The sequence below is a fragment of the Anopheles arabiensis genome, chromosome 3 (genome assembly GCF_016920715.1).
Source record: "Anopheles arabiensis isolate DONGOLA chromosome 3, AaraD3, whole genome shotgun sequence".
In the NCBI taxonomy this organism is placed as follows: Eukaryota; Metazoa; Arthropoda; class Insecta; order Diptera; family Culicidae; genus Anopheles; species Anopheles arabiensis.
Genome location: NC_053518.1, coordinates 74,103,156 through 74,122,212, shown reverse-complemented (window position 1 = coordinate 74,122,212; position 19,057 = coordinate 74,103,156). Strand labels below are relative to the sequence as shown.

General features: G+C 45.8%; 2 protein-coding genes across 4 annotated transcripts in view; one reads left to right on the top strand and one right to left on the bottom strand.

Annotated features, from left to right (window-relative positions):
• Positions 1-7,854, bottom strand: part of LOC120904775 — a 157,248-nt gene extending 149,394 nt beyond the window's left edge. Inside the window, exon 1 of one of the 3 annotated variants that reach the window (XM_040315109.1) lies at positions 7,234-7,854. The gene's annotated coding sequence lies outside the window, so the exon portion shown is untranslated. The remainder of the gene's footprint in view (positions 1-7,233) is intronic. The other 2 variants (XM_040315111.1, XM_040315113.1) reach the window with 2 other exon arrangements.
• Positions 7,855-10,638: 2,784 nt separating this feature from the next.
• LOC120904778 (ADP-ribosylation factor-like protein 5B) lies at positions 10,639-18,828 on the top strand. Its single transcript, XM_040315115.1, has 6 exons — positions 10,639-11,055; positions 16,058-16,173; positions 16,492-16,584; positions 16,791-16,916; positions 17,008-17,117; positions 17,213-18,828. The coding sequence occupies exons 1-6, from the start codon at positions 11,010-11,012 to the stop codon at positions 17,259-17,261; spliced, it is 540 nt and encodes a 179-aa protein (XP_040171049.1). The 5' UTR covers positions 10,639-11,009; the 3' UTR covers positions 17,262-18,828.
• Positions 18,829-19,057: the final 229 nt, after the last annotated feature.

Here is a 19,057-nt window from a genome sequence, read left to right as displayed (position 1 = left end):
TTCTTTGCTACCTTACCTCGCCATTTTTATCTAGGCGGGTCGATTTCAATTCCGAAACCACCTTTCCCACTGCGCACTGTGCCGGCCACGCAAACCGGCACGGCGAACCGAAACGACCGACCGAGCTCGCTTCCTCCACAGCGCATCGGAAGCGGCAACTTTTCGCGGATTATGAATCGATTGCATTTCGTTTACTTTGTCTTATGTGCGCGCTTCGATGCAACCGTGAGGAGGACACGATTCTTTCTAGCTATCTCTCTCTCTCTCTCTCTCTCTCTCTCTCTCTCTCTCTCTCTCTCTCTCTCTCTCTCTCTCTCTCTCTCTCTCTCTCTCTCTTTCTTTCATACGACACAGGCACGGCAAACGATGCATATTCTTTCGAGGCTAGTGAATATGCCCAATCACATGGCATGCAGCAGACAAAGCGTGAGCACCGTGCAGCAGCGGTGAAGGTGACGCCACGCTGGGTACGTGCAAACAACCGTCTCTTCCTCCCGGCCAGCTATTGATATCGGCACCCATATAGGCTTGATCTAGCGCATCTCCCACCCCCCTTATGGAGGGGGGGGGGGAATTTTGGTGGTGGTGGCCAGGCAAGACAAGAGCGTTCTCTTCTCGGTGCGCTTTTGTACGCGCGCCTGAATCACTTCGCGCTTTACTAGCTTTTGCGTAACACGTTCTAAGGACGTGGTCGCCATAAAAGAATAAAGGAGAGGCTGCCCATCCACCGTCAACCAGGGCCACCGCCCCAGAGCAAATGATGGATAAATGGAAGCGCTTGCGAGAATGGATTTTTCTCGTCCAATTTTACGTCCTCCCTTTTCACGTGTGCAGGAGCAAGGAAGCTAGCAAAGAACGGTGAACCTTGTTGCTCCAATCTGTGTCTTCTACCTTCCGGGATGAGCGTTACATTCGCCCTGGTGGTCTCACCATCCCGTGCTGCTGCTGCTATGTGCATGTGCAGTGGCCTGATTTTGGATTTTATTTCGTATGCATGTGTGCGCGTGTGGTACGGCGATACGTGACCTGCGCCCGCGGTTGCACAGGGCGCAATCAAGGTTAGCGGAAAAAGCAGCGAAGACGCGTTCCACCTTCTGCATGGAAAGGAAATGTGTGGAGAGTGGAGAGAAATTACTTAGCCACTTTTGTTTGTGTAATGAACACCGAGAAGGGGAAACCCGCGGGAGCGCTGAAACGAAAACGGTTGGCCCACAAACCATTTCCGCGCCTCGAAAGCTCATCCCAGCGCGGCGTTTGTTAGTCTTCAAAAAAAAAAAAAAAAACGGGGGCATTCTTCTAGCAAGTGGAGTGGCTTTTCTCTAGTGCGAAGAACATCTTCGGAGCCAAATCCCGTCACTACTCGGTTGCTAGGGCACTTGCATTTGCACACCGTGCGCCCTGTATCTGTGTATCGAGTGACACCGAGTCTCTTCATCGACGACGAGCGGAACGAGTCGAACGAAACTCCACGCTCGCTTCGTCGTTTGGAGAGGCTAATTGTTCCGTACGGGTGCATTCCCGGGGATTGCGATAGGATTGATGAACTCCGGTGATGGGTGTTGGGTTACAGACAGGAGAACTGTGTTGCTGTAGAAGTACCATTGTGCGAATGGCGATGGATTATCGGGGTACGGCGCACGCATCTCTTCAACAGCTGAGCGAGCTGAGAGAAATCAACATTATGGGAGTTGAAAGGCAGGAAGACGAGGGTTTAGTACGGGCCCCATAGGTATCTGGTGTCCCTGGGTATTAATGGACTGTGGAGATTTAGATTGATTGGTTGAATGAAATTAAATCTGGGATTTGTTTTAGGTCTGTTAGGAAGAGTTGGAGAGGATCCTGAGATATTTAATAGGGTTTAATTATTTCTTCATTTTCATGTTTGTAGCTTGAAACAGTTATTTTCCTGCTGCGAGGTGGATGATACCTCAGTTCAGTGGTTGCAAACTGATACTGAGACACATCAGTTTATCTGCAAGCAAGAATGGGAGTATTTGGGGTAGGAATTAAGCACAGGAACATCCTTTTTACATAAAGATTTTGAGGAATTCAATCAAATATACATTATAAAAGGAATGCAGAAGCGTTTGCCGGGTCAAGCAATTATGGTCCTCAGAAATTCCAGATATTACCTACTGATATTACCTTCAGTATTAGTCTTTGATGGTTAAGTACACAACTGTAGACACAAAAGTTGTTATGCATCAGAGACTTTCTATGTTCTAACAAGCGTTGTGCAAAAGCCTCTAAATAATATTGAAGGAATACAATTCTGAAAGGCTATACACAAGAAATGACAAGGTATGATTTCTTCTGATAGATCAAACATCTCAAGGCTATGAAACTCTATTGCGTCCTTAGTATCTGGAATTGGTCTGACAAAAGATGTTTGAATGACATTCTCCAAAAAACTTAAGAAGCTGGGTAGATATTTTATGGATTCGAGATTAGACAAAATTCCTACATTTCCTAAATCCCTACTTAAAATGATGAACGACGAAGCATTTATGCTCGTGTCGCTTTCTTGGGACATTCTTGGAAAATTTGCTTCCCAGAACCACTTCGCACAACTTCCCAAAAAACCCATCCCAAAGGCATGACATAAACACACCCGGCCAAGAACGAATTAATGCATAGGACCTTTTAAATAACGAATATTCCATAACAACAGCAAGGCTATCATCTTAGGCTTTAAAATTAAGGGTAAAACCATAACCCAATCTACCGTTTAAGGTTTTCAGCATTGGAACGAAATAACATCCAAAACATTCGTGAAGTGACGCCGAAATTATGAACTTCCAATAAGACCATCAACGATCAGTGTGCAGCACTGAAACGAAGAAGGAAAAAAACAAATTACATGGCAACTAAGCCCCAACCTCGTCTTCTTTAAGGCACTAAAAGTAGCAAAAAAGGGCCTCTAATCGCAAACCGTCAGCGCGCAATCGCACCTGAAGTAACGCTCGTACTCGCAAACCCCATCATGGAGTCGTGATTTCGCTACGGTTACGATGTCCAACCATCCGACCCTTCCCCGATATACCAAAAAAAACGGTGACAAAAATGCATTTGTAAGAGATTCAACTAACCGATCCGATATGCATAATTTCCGCTCAAAATTTTGATTGCCGTCCTCCAACAAAAAAAACTATAAGCTGTGTAGAGAAGCCTTCATCAGAGTAGCAACACAGAGAGAGAAAAGAAGAAACCCCGAAGGGAACAACTGGAGGAGCTCTTGCAGCTTCAAATGAACTGATGGCAAGGTGGGAGAAAAACTAGAATTAATCACGATACCAGCAAAAAGCCTTTTCCCCTTCACACCTCCTCCTACAGTGGCCCTAACCATCACGCCAACCAGCAAATTGGCAGCACATACCGTGCACCATTTGTGCTCGGAGTGATGCAACGCTGCCCGTGCGGGAGGGGGGCGCAACTCATCTCGGTGGACATGGGGCAACAGCAACAAAAACCACGACCCTCTCGCGGCCGAGGCTAAGATCGGCACGAAGCAATTCCGCGCGGTACCGATCACGGCACGAAAGTACATTTAATCCCGTTCGTTCTGCAGCTTCTCACTCCACAAACCCCAGCCGATGATTAATGCATTAATCATTCGCCACGCAAACCGCGCGCCGCCCGGTCGATGGGGTCCGCCGATCGGCCACGATACAATATTTTATCCTTCACCGCTGTGAAACGGTACGATTTTCCATAGACCCCGAGAGCAAAGGCATTTCCGATTGGGGTGAGACACATTTTCTACCACGAATCAATAATGTGCCAATGAAGACGACGATCAATGATGACGATGATGATGATGATAATGCGCCAAGAAGGTGGAATGTCTGCGCCGTGTTGTGGCACAATGTTGTGGCACACACACACAAAATGACTACCAAACCGACCATAAAGTACTGATAGACACCAGCGGGTGGACACCACAGCGGAGTGTCATGAGTCAACCGCAAGCTTTGCTTACGATCTTCACTGGCTCGCCTTGAAGATCGGGCGAAGATTTGCACGGCGAGTTATTTCCGCCAGTTGGCTCGTCGACTCCCGGCACAAAACCGGTCACCAATCACACACATGGGCCGATCGTGTGCCGTTGGTTTCCTTAGATCGAGATCGAACACTTGTGCTGTGAGAGTGTTTGGCATTAGAAACACCGTGAAAAGCGATGCATTATCGCTTCGCCAATTGCAAAAACAAAAACCCTTTCCATTCCAATGCTAGTGCTCCTGGAGGTGTCTCCTGTAATCATCATCTTGGTTGATTTGTTTGCGTATGCTAAACGTTATACGGTGTGTGTGTACCAGGTGACCTTTTTTATCCTGTTTTAATGCGCATTCGATTAGTGCCAGTGCGCGGGGGGGGGGGGTAATATGAGTGACCCAGCGTTCGGGGGCTGTTTGTCATGATCGCACGGACACGGAAACATGGTTAATCTGTGCATACCGTACAGCACAGGCACATAAATCAGCGTGAAGTGTTGCAGTGCGCCTCCCGGTCGATCGAAACGCCCGATAGACGAGACCGTGACAGGTGCCGATCTCTGCCTTCTTGTTTTGCAAGTGCAGGCTAACATTCATTTATAAATGAGAATTGAATGTTGTGTGTGTGTTGTAGCAAGAGCACTTTATGAGCTTTTATGAGCTCGCTTACAATGGACAGCATTGATTTTTTGTGTGTGTTTAATTGTACTTGTAACATTTACATGCAAGCTTGCCGCAGTGGAATTGATATTGATGGCTATCAGAGCTTGGGTATTAAATATATTTATCTCTCCGAGTGTGTACCCCACATCCTTTCCCCCACAAAATGCATCATAAAGCTTCACCACCACATGGCCAAAATCGAACTGGTATCTCGTTTGGTTAATTTAGCACAATTTAATGTATGTGTGCGAAACATTTAATTAAATTTAATACCCGCTCGCTTCTGTCAGTCACAATCAGAGCCGTCCCCCCCGTGTGATTGAAGCTTTTTTGACATTGGAAAATTATGATCTGCTTTTTGTTTTTTGTTTTTTTTTTTCGCTCACTTCTATGTACGCTACCCGTAGCAACGTTAGTCACACAATTAAGTGTTACCGAAGCGGATGAATTAATTATGCTTTGAGCGATGTGTGTTTAATTGTGAGTGAAAGTGCCCCTCCCCCCCCCCCTCCCTACCTTCTGCGTAAGCGTATTACATATACCTGTATAGGGGCATTAAAACTGGCACAAATAATAGCACATAAATGGGATTTGTTTTAATTTTATATTTTTAATCATTTTAATACTCCATTATGATGCTTCAATAGGCAAAAGAGAACTTTTTCATACAATTTATTTACCTTTTTGAAGGGAGGGAAAGAGGATGCATGTGCAAAAAAGATGAGTTCGTAGTAGTGATGGGGAAAATGAATCTCAGAAGGGATTCGAATCTTCGAATACCAATCCTGGATGGGATTCGAATCTTTGAATCCCAATCCCAATGTGGTACAGCGTTTTATTCTAGTTTGCAGCATTTGGAGGGGCGGGGGGGGGTGAATTAGTTAAATCTGGAATAAGAGGCCATTCTGTTTTACTCCAAATTATTTAACTTTGCAGTACTTACATTATAATTAGTACAGATCTCCGACGCGAACCTTTCTTCAATATTAAAATTATTTAGTGACTATAACTTCTCATTAAATGCTACATTACACGAACATTTGCTATATTTTGACTGAAAATTGCGTGATTCGACTTCCGAAATTAGAGATACGTGGTTTCTCTCGGTCCCCATTAATAGCGTATTTCGAGGACAGCCTCTTAATTCAATCGCAATCGCAATCAGAATCCCAATTGAATCGCAATCCCAATCAGAATCCCAATCGAATCCCAAACGAATCCCAATCCCAACCGAATCGTAATCAAATCCCAATCGCAAAGGAATCTTTTAGGGATTCAAACCCTACAAACGGGATCCGATGCGATCGAATCTTTCTAGGGATTCGAATCTTCCGAAACCTGAATCTACCAACACTACTTCATAGACTGCAATTCAAAACGGCCCCGTCATCGTACAATTGAAGGGTACACCATGGTTTCAGCCGGTTTCCAGCGACGCTTTAATGCGATGCGATGATTAACCACGATTGAATGGATGACAGGAAATGTTTCCCGAATGAGTCGCTTTTTTCTGTTCAATTTTTTAACATCATAACAAGAGACTCATCATCATCATTCGCCGTCCTTGATGGGGCTGCATTCTGTGTGTGTGTGTGTGTGTGTGCTGTACAGGCAAGAGCTCAACCAAATCAGCCACGGATTTCGTCCGAAACGCAAATGAGGCGTCCACGGGAAAACGCGACTTCCCATGGATGAAATCGCGTGGAAATTGGCCACAGTAGGGTGTACGTGTGCAGTTGCCAAGAAAAAGGTTATCGTCACGTCAACAACAACGATTGCAGTGCAATTCTACGGACCGAGAAGGGGCCTCCAACTGCACACCACCTCCACTGCCTGTCCCCCTCTCCAGTGGCACCTGTCGTTCGTTCGTTCTGCTCAACCTCAACTCAATTCTAGTCAATTCTGCGTGTTTCTGTTTATTTGGAAAACAGTTTTTTCTTCCCCCAAAAAAAAGTGCATCCCACCCTGTGGAGTGGAGGTCCCACGGTCCAAAAAGCCGGGAAGAGCGCACACGTGGCTTGGGCGGCTTGCGTTGCGCCCGCGTCGACTTTGGTTGTTTACGCAAAGGAAAGTGTTATTTCTGTGATTAACAAGTTTACATCAGCTGCCGTTCTTGTTTGAGGCAAGGTCTGTCCTATGCATTTCCACATTTCGTTTGAACTTGCCAACCTTTCACACACACACATTCCGTTGGTATGGAAATGGTGTTTTTTGGGGAGGGTGTGAGTGTATATTCGGGTGTATTTATTTAACAATTTTAAACAAAGTGCATTCGTCGGAGATGCATTCGGCGGAAAAGAGGGGAAGTAGACAAGAGGAACGTTTAATTGTACCAGCGCACGAGGCACGAACGTATCCGGTGCGTTTTTATTTTCCCTTTTTTTTTTGGAAACGTATGCTCACACACATTTCCCCCTTTTCTTTGCGTACTGAATGTTGTTTTATGCGGAAATTTATGCTATCAGGTTTTTTGTTTATTGCATCCCGGTTGTACAGCTGTCTAATGCAGTGATGGGGCCCTGGTAGAGAGGTAGGGAAAAAGCAACATTCATTTGAACCTTAAATTAAGTGTACCTACCCCGTCAATCAAGCTGAAGAAAGGAGCGTCGCGCATTCGATGTTTGATGCACTTTTGGCTGTGTATTTTTCAAAGAAACAACTCACTTTTCATTGACCCCGCACTGATGATGCCGCATTCAATTTTGGAGTCACAATTTTACACCAATCCATTCCACAGCATAGACACACACACATACAGCCCGATCAATTGGTTTGTTTTGTTTCTTTTTCCCTCTTATCATCAATCAATGTTGTCTTATCTACATTAACTATGAAGCTTTGTTTCTTATTTAATTCATTACCCTTGCCGCGGATTATCTTTTAAGCACCGCACTACTCATCCCCTTTTTCCTACACTTTTGCTACATTCAACAACTTCACTGCACTGTTCTGCATCGGCACAGGCATGCTAGGATGGGTTGCAAAACAGGCACAAACAGGAATTGTTTTGCTTTCTGCACTCCTCCAACAACTCGCCACACACCGGGCAGCGCTACACGATACACGTGCTTATGACCGCACAAATTGTTATAGTTTCGATAATATCACTCACTTAGAAGCACCGCACACTTTCCCTACACAGTTATTGCACAGTTTTTAGTTTATGCTGGTACGCATCTGTGCTGTGGACCGAGAGAAGAGAAAAAAACAACAAACATTACCATATCCAGCAAGCAGCATATCTGCCCGAATATGCGCCGCCTGTCAGCCGGTGCTCGAATCTAAAATCGCTCTCTATACACCTTGGTTTCTGTGGAGTGATTTGTTTGCACAGTTATTGCTGTTTATATTGGCAATTTATTTCATTTTTTAGCACTATAACGACATTCTAAGTTGTTTTTATGCTGAATTTTGCAACAATGCTCTATTTCAAGAAGATTTTATTTGAGAAAAAACAGTTTACTTTCAAACGCACATTGCAAGAAAACTGGCGCACAAGTTTCGTCATCAAGCAAATGCGCACTGAAGTGTACCATACACGTGAATCAGATATTTGTGACAATTTTGAAACTCGCGATCAAATACCGTCATAATTTAATTATTGTACGATTTTTAGTTGAACGCTAGAATGAATTCGCCGAAAGTTCAACGAAAGAATTAAAAAACATGTAGTTGTATGGATACTCGAGTTTTTTTTTTAAACAAAAAATCTTATGGCCTATTGAGAAAAATTTCAGATTTAGATTTGTAACGAAAAAACGTGCCAACTAAAAACTAATCAATAGTTGGCAGGGAATCGAATTTCAACCAGTGTTCTCATATTGTACCGAGCAATAAGAAACATTTGCTGCAACCACAGGGTTTTAAACCAATGTAAGGTTTTCCCTACAAGATGGAATGAGATGATTTCTACTGTTTGTGGTTGGAAAACCTTCATTTGTGTTGCAGTCGACAAGAGTTCACCTATCTTGCTGAGTTTCACACAAGGATGCTGGCCGTCACTGGTCATTCTATAGCCTGAGAAAGTAGTTCACCTACAAGAACCTGTTTACCGACGGGCAAAGCTGACAGCTAGCATCAATAAAGTACCAGTAGACAGTAAATTCGCTTGGAAGGATTTTTGGCTCCGTATGTGTGGAAGGAAAATGAGTAAGTCGATACAACGACTAACATTGGTTTCTAACCGCAGGACTCCACACAGCATAACACGGAGCGCAATATAACAACTGACAGCTGCCAAACGCTTCACAAAACCCTTGGGAAAAGAGGTAAATCGTTTCATTAACTGTCGGTCATCACAGTAGGTTGGTAGCTTTTCTACGAGAAATCAGCGGCCTACTAAGGATATTCAAAACATGTTACCAGTAAAGAAGCGTTTTCTGAAGCGTTTGGTAGCTATCGGTTGTTATGTTGCGCTCCGTGTTATGTTGTGTGGAGTCCTGCGGTAACATAACCAACTTTCCTCTCGTAAATCCATTATTAAACTGAGGACTGACATAGAACAGACCATCCTGTTATCGGTAAATCAATAAGTTATTCAAAGCCAAACCCACTAGTGGTACTGGTGCCAACGGTTGTTGTACCAAAGAAGAAGCGGAGACGAAGGTACGAGATCATGAGCGATTTTGGCTAAAGCTACAACAAGTGAAGGCCGCAGAGTGGTTGTAGCGCCCTATATTTAAACAAGAGTCAAAAATGGCATGATTTTAATGTTAAAATTTAAAATTGCTTTTTCTCACACCTTTTTCTCACAATCTCTCTCAATTTCTCACTTCCATGAATAATGTTTTGCTCGTGTCTACCAACCTCGTCCGGTGCGCACGTGTAGCCGCGGCTTCAGTAAACGTCAGACGCCCCACCGTGTGCAGCAGCAAAGTTTCGCGAGCGCCTGCCAGTGTGCGTGTTGTGTTGGTGAAACTGGTCCATATTTTGGAACGAAACTATTTTATAATACTTTTCCGTGCACTTCGTGCGTACGTGCCCCGTAAGTGAGTTCGTGCGTGCCGTCGCCGTGTGGTGCAGATAAAACCCGTTTCTTCACGTGAGCTGCGTGAAAAAAAGTGTGTGGCCAAAGGTGTCTCATTAGTCTGTGTGTGTGTGTGTGTGCGTTACCATGTTTATCTTCTGTGCTGATAATCGTACAGCATTCCCGTGATCTTTGTTCACCGTACGGAGGGGAGGGGAAAGGTAGTCTATTCAACGTGTCACAGTAGGTGGGTGGCACCGCACTGCCAGACACAGCCACCCGGATACAATTACAATCCAGCCTGCCGTCGTGCTGTGTCCGTCGCCTCCACGTACACAGCAGCAACAGCAGCAGCAGCCCGAGATTGCACTCGCTTGCCCTACGAAACCGTCATCCGCGGCAGCCCAGCTGTGTAAAGGTCAGGGTGGTGTTCTTTCGAAGTTTATTTTGTGTTTGCCAACCGTGTGGGGTGGAACTTTCGTCACCCATTTCTTGGAACGGCAAAGACCAGATTTGCTCCGGTTCATCAACATCCGGGCTTGGCAACAACGTCTCTGAGCAAGCAGGCAAAAGGTCACGGGCTAGGGGGAACAGCTCGGGAAGGGAAAGGGGAACGATTGCAAAAAAAAGTGAGAAGCTCACTTACACGCACCTTGATTCCAGCGGAGAAGAAGCAGGAGAAGGAGTGGGCGAAAACGTGCGAGTAAACAACAATTAGAGTGAAAACGAACCGAAAGGAAAAGAAATCAGCAACTACAAACAACAACAACAAAACACTTTCGCTCGTGTGCACGTGTATTGCTGTGTGTCTGGGTGTATGTGTGTGTGTCCAGCTTTAATGATTGCTTCTTCAATGAAGTCGAGAAGGTGTGGATAGGGGAAAGGGAGCGCAGCAACAGTGGAAAGGAAGCACGCACCAGCGAAAACAACAAGTGCAAAAGCACACATAGACGGACACAGGCAGCAGCTTGTCTCGTGTTCGTTTAGCTCCACAGAAGCCCCAACAGTGTGTGTGTGTGTGTGTGTAATATGGCCGTGTGACGATGGCATCCATTGTAAGGATTCCCGTACGCTGCAGGTGTCGTGCGGAATGCCAGTGCTAAAGCGTCCCTCGAGACGGCCGCAGGATATTGTCCTTACGCGGATGTGTATCTGCTGAGTGTGTCCTATCTTGTGTGTGTGTTTGTGCCTCTAATGGCAGCAAATGTTTGAAAAAATAAAAAGGGCAACAATACAATAGCGCAGTCAGCCACAGCCTCCTTGTGCTACTGTGCTTGTGGTAGAGCAACATCCGCCCAAGGAGATAGAGAGGGAGAGGAAGAGAAAGCCCACACGGGATTGAAGTCACCAACGACAACGACGAAGACGACGCACACAACATCATCAAAATGGGGCTACTGTTTGCAAAAATCTGGAGCTTATTCGGCAACGAAGGTAAGCATCTTGGTTCGCTCTGCTCCTTCTCCTCCTCGAGGGTGTTGTCGTCATCATCCGTTCCGCACGCTGCAACACGACAATGAAATCGTTCACTGGCCTACATTTGTGAGAATGGGAGCCCCTGCTCCCCCCCTCCTCACCGTCGGTTACACTACGTCCATTTTCTTCACCGCCTAGTGAAAGGTCTTTGCTCTTGATCACGGCCGACGGGTGCATCACCATCATCATCGAAAACATCGTTACTATTTGCTTTTCCTTCTTCGGTTTTGCTTCGTTCACCATCCCCTCCCCTTCTCTCTATATCCTCATCCGGTGTGTTAGTCAGTGAGTCGCGGGCTCATCACTAGAGATGTGCTCTTTGGAGCGCACCCACGACTCCGATCCGACTCTCGTTGTTGTTGGTCCGATTCTGACTCCGGCAAAATCCGAACCACTAGTTCCACCCGGAGTCGTCTGAAGTCGTACGGAGCTGTCCGGAGTTTTTCGGACTCATCCGGAATCGGGAGTCGTTCGGAGTCGTATAGAGTCGTCCAGAGCCGATTGGATACGACCGGAATTGTCCGAAGTCGTCCGAAGTTGTGATGATGATGATGATGATCCAGTTGACTCCGAACGACTCCAATTGATTCTGGATGACTCCGAACGATTCCGGTGACTCCGGACAGTTCCGGACGACTCCAACTTCGAAGGACTCAGGGTAACTTCGGACGACTCCGGGCGACTTCGGACGACTCCGAACAACTCCCAATGACTCAGGAAGACTCCGATTCCCAACGACTCCGGACAACTCCAGACGACTCGGGCCAACTCCGGATGACTCCGACGTCTCATAGCGACTCCGGACAAGTCAGAACGACTCCTAACGACTCAGAATAACTTCTACTCGGGACGACTCCGGACGACTCCGAACGACTTCGAACGATTCTGGACGACTCCGGCCAATTCCGGACGACTCCGGACGACTCAGAACGACTCCAGACAACTCCGGACGACTCCGAACTACTCTGCATTACTCCGGACGACTCCGGACGACTCCGGATGATCCCGAACGACTCCGCACGACTCCGGATATTGCTGGGAGGACCTACTTTCCGGAGTCGGATCCGAAATCGATCGTATTGGAGTCTACTCCGGATTTTAGCCAACATTACCCACCACTACTCATCACCCTTATCAAACGAAGAGAGATAGAGAGGGAGCATGTTAGGCGCCTTCTTTCCCGTGTGCCAGCACCCAACACGCTTATCATGTACTGGTACTGCAAACATACAACGAAATGTTCGTTTGTAGGTAGTAGGACTTTTGGGGGTGCTTGGCCACCGAACTAGCAGGGAGGGGGCCGGCCATGTAAACAGTGTTCGAACGCAATGTAAGAAAGAGAAACGGATTATGTTGAAAGCTATGTTGCCGATTAGTGAACCCGAGTTGTTGATTAAAGTAGGCGATGGTTAGATAGCTGGATCCAAGAAGCCGGTGGAATGTTAATGAGTCGTTAGGGGCATAGTCGTTGGCAAAGTATGATGTGCAATTCCACTGTCTATCGATCTGAGATGAGTGTGATAAGGATGATAAATGTCTTCTTTTGCAAACATCACTATTGCTGAAATAATAATAAATCATCAGCATGAAACCAATCAGAAAGACGGTTGGATGCATAGCGAGGTGAACTACGAACCATTTTACCAGACAGTTTAAGAAACGGCACCGTGTCCTTCCGGGAAGGCTAATCTGGGAGTTATGCTTAAGGTTTTGAATGCTTGTTCCGGCATCGAAAAGGTGGTCCATTCTTTCCCCCAAAAAACCGTTGGATTAGTGCCAACCTGCAACGTAAAAAAACGCACACACATCAACAGGTTTCCTCCAATGGTGGCAGTGTTCATGGTTGTGCTTGTTGTTGGCTAACGTTGGGGCTATTGGCTGTCAACCTATTGAGAAACAGATAGAGAGAGAGATTTGGCCAAACAAAAAACGACAGCACATGCCACTCAAATAATTTTCCCCAACCCTCACTACCTCGCCACAGTTCCGGGTGGGTGCGTATTTCTGCTTGTTGTTGTTCCGCTTTGACAAACTCGTCCGACGAACTTTAAAACTTTTGCGAAGGTCACTTTGAAAAGTGAAACCATCAATTTACGGTTGGGGGGAGGGAGAGTGAGTGGTGGCCATTTATCTGCTGCCACTGTAGTAGCAGGTCAAAGTATGTAATTAATGTTTTATCTCTTTTTTTGTATTTGTAGGTACTCACTGAACCTAAGCCCTTCCAGCATCGCTCTTTTGCGCGGTTTGGCAGATACAAACAAATTAATCCTCACTTTAAAGCGCATCAGTAAAACGTGACCCCAAGCAGATCCCAAAAACCTATCGCTGGCACGCACGCACGCACGCACGTGGGGAGGTTGAGCGATGCGCGGCCGCAGGCATAAAGTAGGGAAGCACAAAAAATCGATCACCGCTGGTCGCGAAGCAGCACGCAAAAGGAGGTCAGCAGCCACACAGTTGCGTTTTTGGCGTGGTTGGCGAAGCCTACGTAATGTGCTCTTGTTTCGAACACACAGCGGACCGATTTTATTTTAAACATTTCATCAAGAGCCTTCGCACCACCGGATTGAGGGGGGCCCGTCCGTCCCCGGCGGTGTCGTTTGGATGTGATAAATCAATTAGCCGTTACATAAAGCATGATTTGGCCAGAGCGTGCGAGCACACGAACCCATCGGGAGTGTGTCCGTGTATGTGTGTGGTTTGATTTAGTGATGCTAATGCCAGCGAGCCCCCACCCGGTGGAGCATTAAAAAGCTATTAATTTGTTTTGTGCGGTAGCAATCAGCATCCTTGTTGGTTTTGGGGGAGAACTGCGGATACACGTTGGATACGATTAGGTTTATTAGTATTAAACATCAATTATCACTTTTTTTATGCGAATTTTCTTCTCTTTTTCGGTAGCCGGACGAATTGGCTTTATGTTTGCCACAAATCTTACTTTATGTGCCATTTCTTGACGGAATTTCATCTTAAACTGTCTACTACCCATCAAAACGCTTTCCAAAGCGAACCAATTACGCTAAACATAATCCTCAGCTTTAAATAAAGCTTTAACTTTCACCCTCCAAAGTATGCAGATTTGTAGATCCGTGATTTCATACTCACACACACACGCGGACACACGGACACTTTCATCCAAATACGTGCGAAACCGTGCACCGGTACAATTGGCTTTGCGCTGTGATTATTTAAATTAAAATAAATTACTTCCAGCAACGACTACTCGGTGCGCGCCTCCCCTCCCGTGTCCCACACGTTTACCTACCCATTTCGACTCGTGCTCGTGACAAATATGTGCCTCACCATCGGTCACCACCTTCCCAAAATCAGCTGCCTGAGCTGAGTCAGCCACGGTGTCAGCCTACAGATATGGTGCGCAGTGAGGGAAAGAGGAGTGACCTGTCGCGTAATGAGCTTGAGCCGAATGGGGGTAGTAGTAGACCCTGACCAACCCTTCTGCGTTCAAAAGAGATGGAGATATCCATCTCAATCATCAAGATCGAGGCGAGTGTGTTGTGCCATGCCTCAACTCGAGAGCGACCTCGTGATGGTAGCTTTTAAATGTTCTCTGCTCTACTTCAACTACGTTCAAGAGAGTGTGGGGTACAGTTGCATGGCATCATTTTCAGCTGGATAATATCCCTCTCGATCGCTACACACACACACACACTTGGTACGATCATGCGTGGGATAATGTACCATCGGCAACGGTCGGGTCTAATGGTCCCGGCGTGAGCTGGCTAAAAGCAAAAAAAAAGACACATGCACGAGAATAATCTGATGTAATGTCACGGTCGATCGAGCGTTAAACGAACTGCTCGCCGCCGGTCCCTCGTCATCGGGCTACCGGGCTGTAATGTAATGCCTCCCAGTAAACCGAGAGCACTTTCTGTACGATGCTGCGTAGGACGGAGCATCCCCGAAATGCAGCATTATATGGTACAGCTTTAATTGACAATTACAGATAGATGTGTTCTAAGCTTGTGAAGGTCTTTCACCCTTCGGGCGGATTTCGAAGGTGCAGCTTATGCTGGTGGATCAGGTTACACACAGACAAACACGAAGCAATGTGGCAAACGCGTAGTGCAAGCGGTTACTGTACGCTGTGCCTGTAATGTGCTGCGGGTCAAATGCTCTCTACTAAAACCACGCCGCTTGGAACCAGTTTGAAGGGACCAACAGTGGACGGGTAAAGGTTCACCGTTTTAAACCACACCACAACAACAACGACGTGGCTTTGAGTTGGGTTCGAAAGAGTTAGAAGCTGTTGTGAACGACAGTCAGGGCGGTTTTTTAACGCTCTTAGCGCACCGCTCAGCGCCAGCAAAAAAAAAGGAGATTAAAAACAACTCTTTCGTGTTTTGACGTTGACTCACCGACGGCGATAGTGATTTTGCTACTGCTGCTGCTGATGTCGCGGTCAGTTTTGGGGGGGTGGGGAAACTTCACTCATTGCACCAATGTTTGCCCGTTTGCATGTAGTAGTAGGAAGCCTTTCCATAGGAGATGTTTACAGGGTTTTTGCAAGGGTTCCCACAGCTGTGGGATACTTGTTTGACTCTTTCTTATTGGAAATGTACGTTATGTGAAGGGTTTTGGATAAACTTATTGTAACTTCCTACTGGATTTGTCCAAAAAAGCTGCCATAAAGTCCAATTCCTATCTGGAAAAAGTGTATTTGGTGTAAGAAAGAATCATGACAGTATCCTACAAGTATTGGAACCCCTCAAAACCCCTGTAAAGTGCTGCACTGTCGTAGCTCGTAAAGCAAGCATGTTTAATTTATGACGTGTGAATTACCTTTACTGCCAGTGAGCGGCGATTCCGGTTATCTGCCTACCAACTCTATTTGCTCTACAAGCGTCAAGTCATAGTGTCATCAAATGTATCATTTTGCAGTAAAAATACTTTTCATAGTAACAAACAATCCTTTTTATTGTTCTCTTCTGAAACCCCGCAGAACACAAGCTCGTCATGGTGGGTTTGGACAATGCCGGCAAGACAACCATCCTGTACCAGTTTCTAATGAACGAAGTCGTCCACACCAGCCCAACGATTGGATCGAACGTGGAGGAGGTAATTTCGGTTGTGCTCAATTTGCTGTTGCGTTCGACACAATTACTCCAATTACTCCTTTCAATAGGTTTAGAAGCTCCACATAACATCGTTTCAAAGAAGAAGAAAGAAAAAAACATATTAAAATACATTTTTGCACTTTAAAAAAGGGGGTTGAAAAGCTCTCCCCCTAACAAACACCGCACACGATGCACCGAGCACTAGCAGCAGCAACATAAGCCGCTTATCTAGCACATTGGCAAATGCTAACCATTGTTTGTTGTTTCTTTTTTTCATGCGCCTGTTTCCTCCCGCTCATCACCTATGGTATGCCGGCAGATCGTGTGGAAAAATATTCACTTTCTCGTGTGGGATCTGGGCGGCCAGCAGAGCTTACGGGCGGCCTGGAGCACGTACTACACAAACACAGAGGTAAGTCGTCGTTGTCGTCGTCGTCGTCAGGATCATCTAGCCACGTGCTGCACGTGATCAAATCCTGGGAGTTAAAAATAGCGACCACTAAGTGGTTGCGAACATGTGACCAACGGCCCCGGGTTGCCGTTTTAAAACTCTGAGTGACGCACGTGGTTAACAATATTTTAATTTGTAATTTGTTTTTTTATTCCCAATTATTCCAGTTCATCATCATGGTAATAGACTCAACCGATCGCGAACGGTTAGCGGTGACACGTGAGGAGTTGTACAAAATGCTGCAGCACGAAGACTTAACGAAGGCTAGTTTATTAGTGTACGCAAATAAGCAGGCAAGTGAAACTCGCGCTCTCTCTTTTTCCTCTCTTTTTGTATGCTTAATTTTTCTTAATTTCTCTATTTTAACCTCCCACACCCACACAGGATCTAAAAGACTCGATGAGTGCAGCTGAAATTTCCAAACAATTAGACCTTACCTCCATCAAGAACCACCAGTGGCACATACAGTCCTGCTGTGCGCTCACGGGCGAAGGGTAACTACCACCACCACCACCACGACGGCGGCATTCATTAGAACTTTGCACTAATCCATTCTTTACCCCACGTTCCCACGCTTTCTCGCTTTCAGCTTGTACCAGGGATTAGAATGGATAGCGCAAAGGATCAAGAAGAAATGACACCCACCTGTGTAAAAGCTCTGCAGCTATGTGAACCCCGTGGGGTCGACCGGCACCGGTAGCGCTTTGCTCGGCGATTCTATTGTTATTCCGTATGGAGTATATGGAGAGATGGGCAAATAGAAACCCACAAAATCATAACCAAACCAAGCGCCTGTGACGACGTTTGGCAAGGGTATGCTGGGCAGTAGGAAAACCCCTCCACCTTCTGCTCTCCATTCAAACCATACCGAAGGCTATCGAAATGGTCGGCGGAGGAGACGTGTAATTAGCGAAACGATCCATCAAAAACTCTAGACCGGGTAAGAGCACGGTAAATGAGATTGTACAGGTTTAATTGTTGTTGTTGTTGTGCCGAATCCGATCATTCGCGGCTCGCACACCGAAGGTATGATCAGCGAGCCACTAACACACACACACAATTGGTGTAAGATAGCGATAACTAATTTGCAGCATAACTTTAAGCGCTAAGAGAAGCGAGAGAAAAGTAAAGTGTTGTTATGCGGAGTAATGTGAGGCGCTCCGCGCTTATTTTTATTTGCAGTTCGTTTTGAGGTGTGCCGGGGAAATACTACGACTGTGAAACGACTAAGACGTAAGGGAATGTTAGCTTAAAGATAAACACACTCAAACGATTGACGATAAAGCAAAGGGGGGAGGAAGAGGAATCCTGCTGCATCCCAGGGTGCTCCCAGAGCTAAAAAGACACCCCTCAATTAACACCTGATGTAGAGATAAACGTTGTATAAAACTAGCCAAATGTAATACGATCGTACAGGAGCACAGGGGACTGTTCGGTGTAACAGTGCTGCACAGAGGAGGAGAGACACACGGAAAATTTGATCTTTTCATTAGCAAAATTTCATGCAAAATGTATACAATGTTAATTACGACACAGGTGAATACTTTAAGTTAGTGCAAAAAGGATTCAAAGTGCATCATGCAAATTCCAAGAACTCAGTAGCCAAATCACTACCATGCGGAGGCAGAATAGAGGGGAAAATGCAGGACGATGCAGGAAGGTAAGAGTGATATTGATGCGGACGAAAAGACACATCGCGTCTCCTCCGGCGGGCAGGGATTACCTATGGGGAAGAGTAAATTATCTCACAAGGAATCCAATCCGACGAGTGAAAAGGGCAAGAGCTTTAGGAGGAGAGAGGGATGCATTTTATTACTTTAAAGCAGTGTTTCCGATGTATAGTTTTATCCTTGCGTTTGCTTACGTATTACATCAATAATCGGTCGTGGATAACAGTGAAGATGGCTTTGTTTTTGTACATTTTGAGCGTTATACTGCTAGCAAAGAACGAGAAGACAGGCAGAGGATTAAGCGTTTGAGTGAGGGTGTAAATCAAATCCTACCGTGCGTTTACTTGTTGCTCGACGTAGGAGGACGGTTCAGTGTGCGTGTGCGAGTATGTAAGGGTGGGTGTGTAAGCGCTACTACTTGAAGTCGAATGAATGAGAATGAGAGAACTACTTACATTATATATAGTTAAAACAAATGAAAAGTAACAAAATATATATATACATGTACGTATCGAAAGAACCTCTAACAACACAATGTAAAAAAGGAGCTATTTCCAGTACTTCCGAACTTAATAGGAAAAACACGTACAAGTATTCTCCGATATGCAGTCTGTTCCTGAGTTACGCGGTTTGTGCGTTTCCGAGGAATCCGCGTAAGTCGAATTTTGCGATTTTCGTTCAAATTACATTTGATTACTCGTTTTTTTTTATTAAATGTAGCTCTTCTGGAGCGCACCCACGAATTGTTAGTTCGATTCCGACTC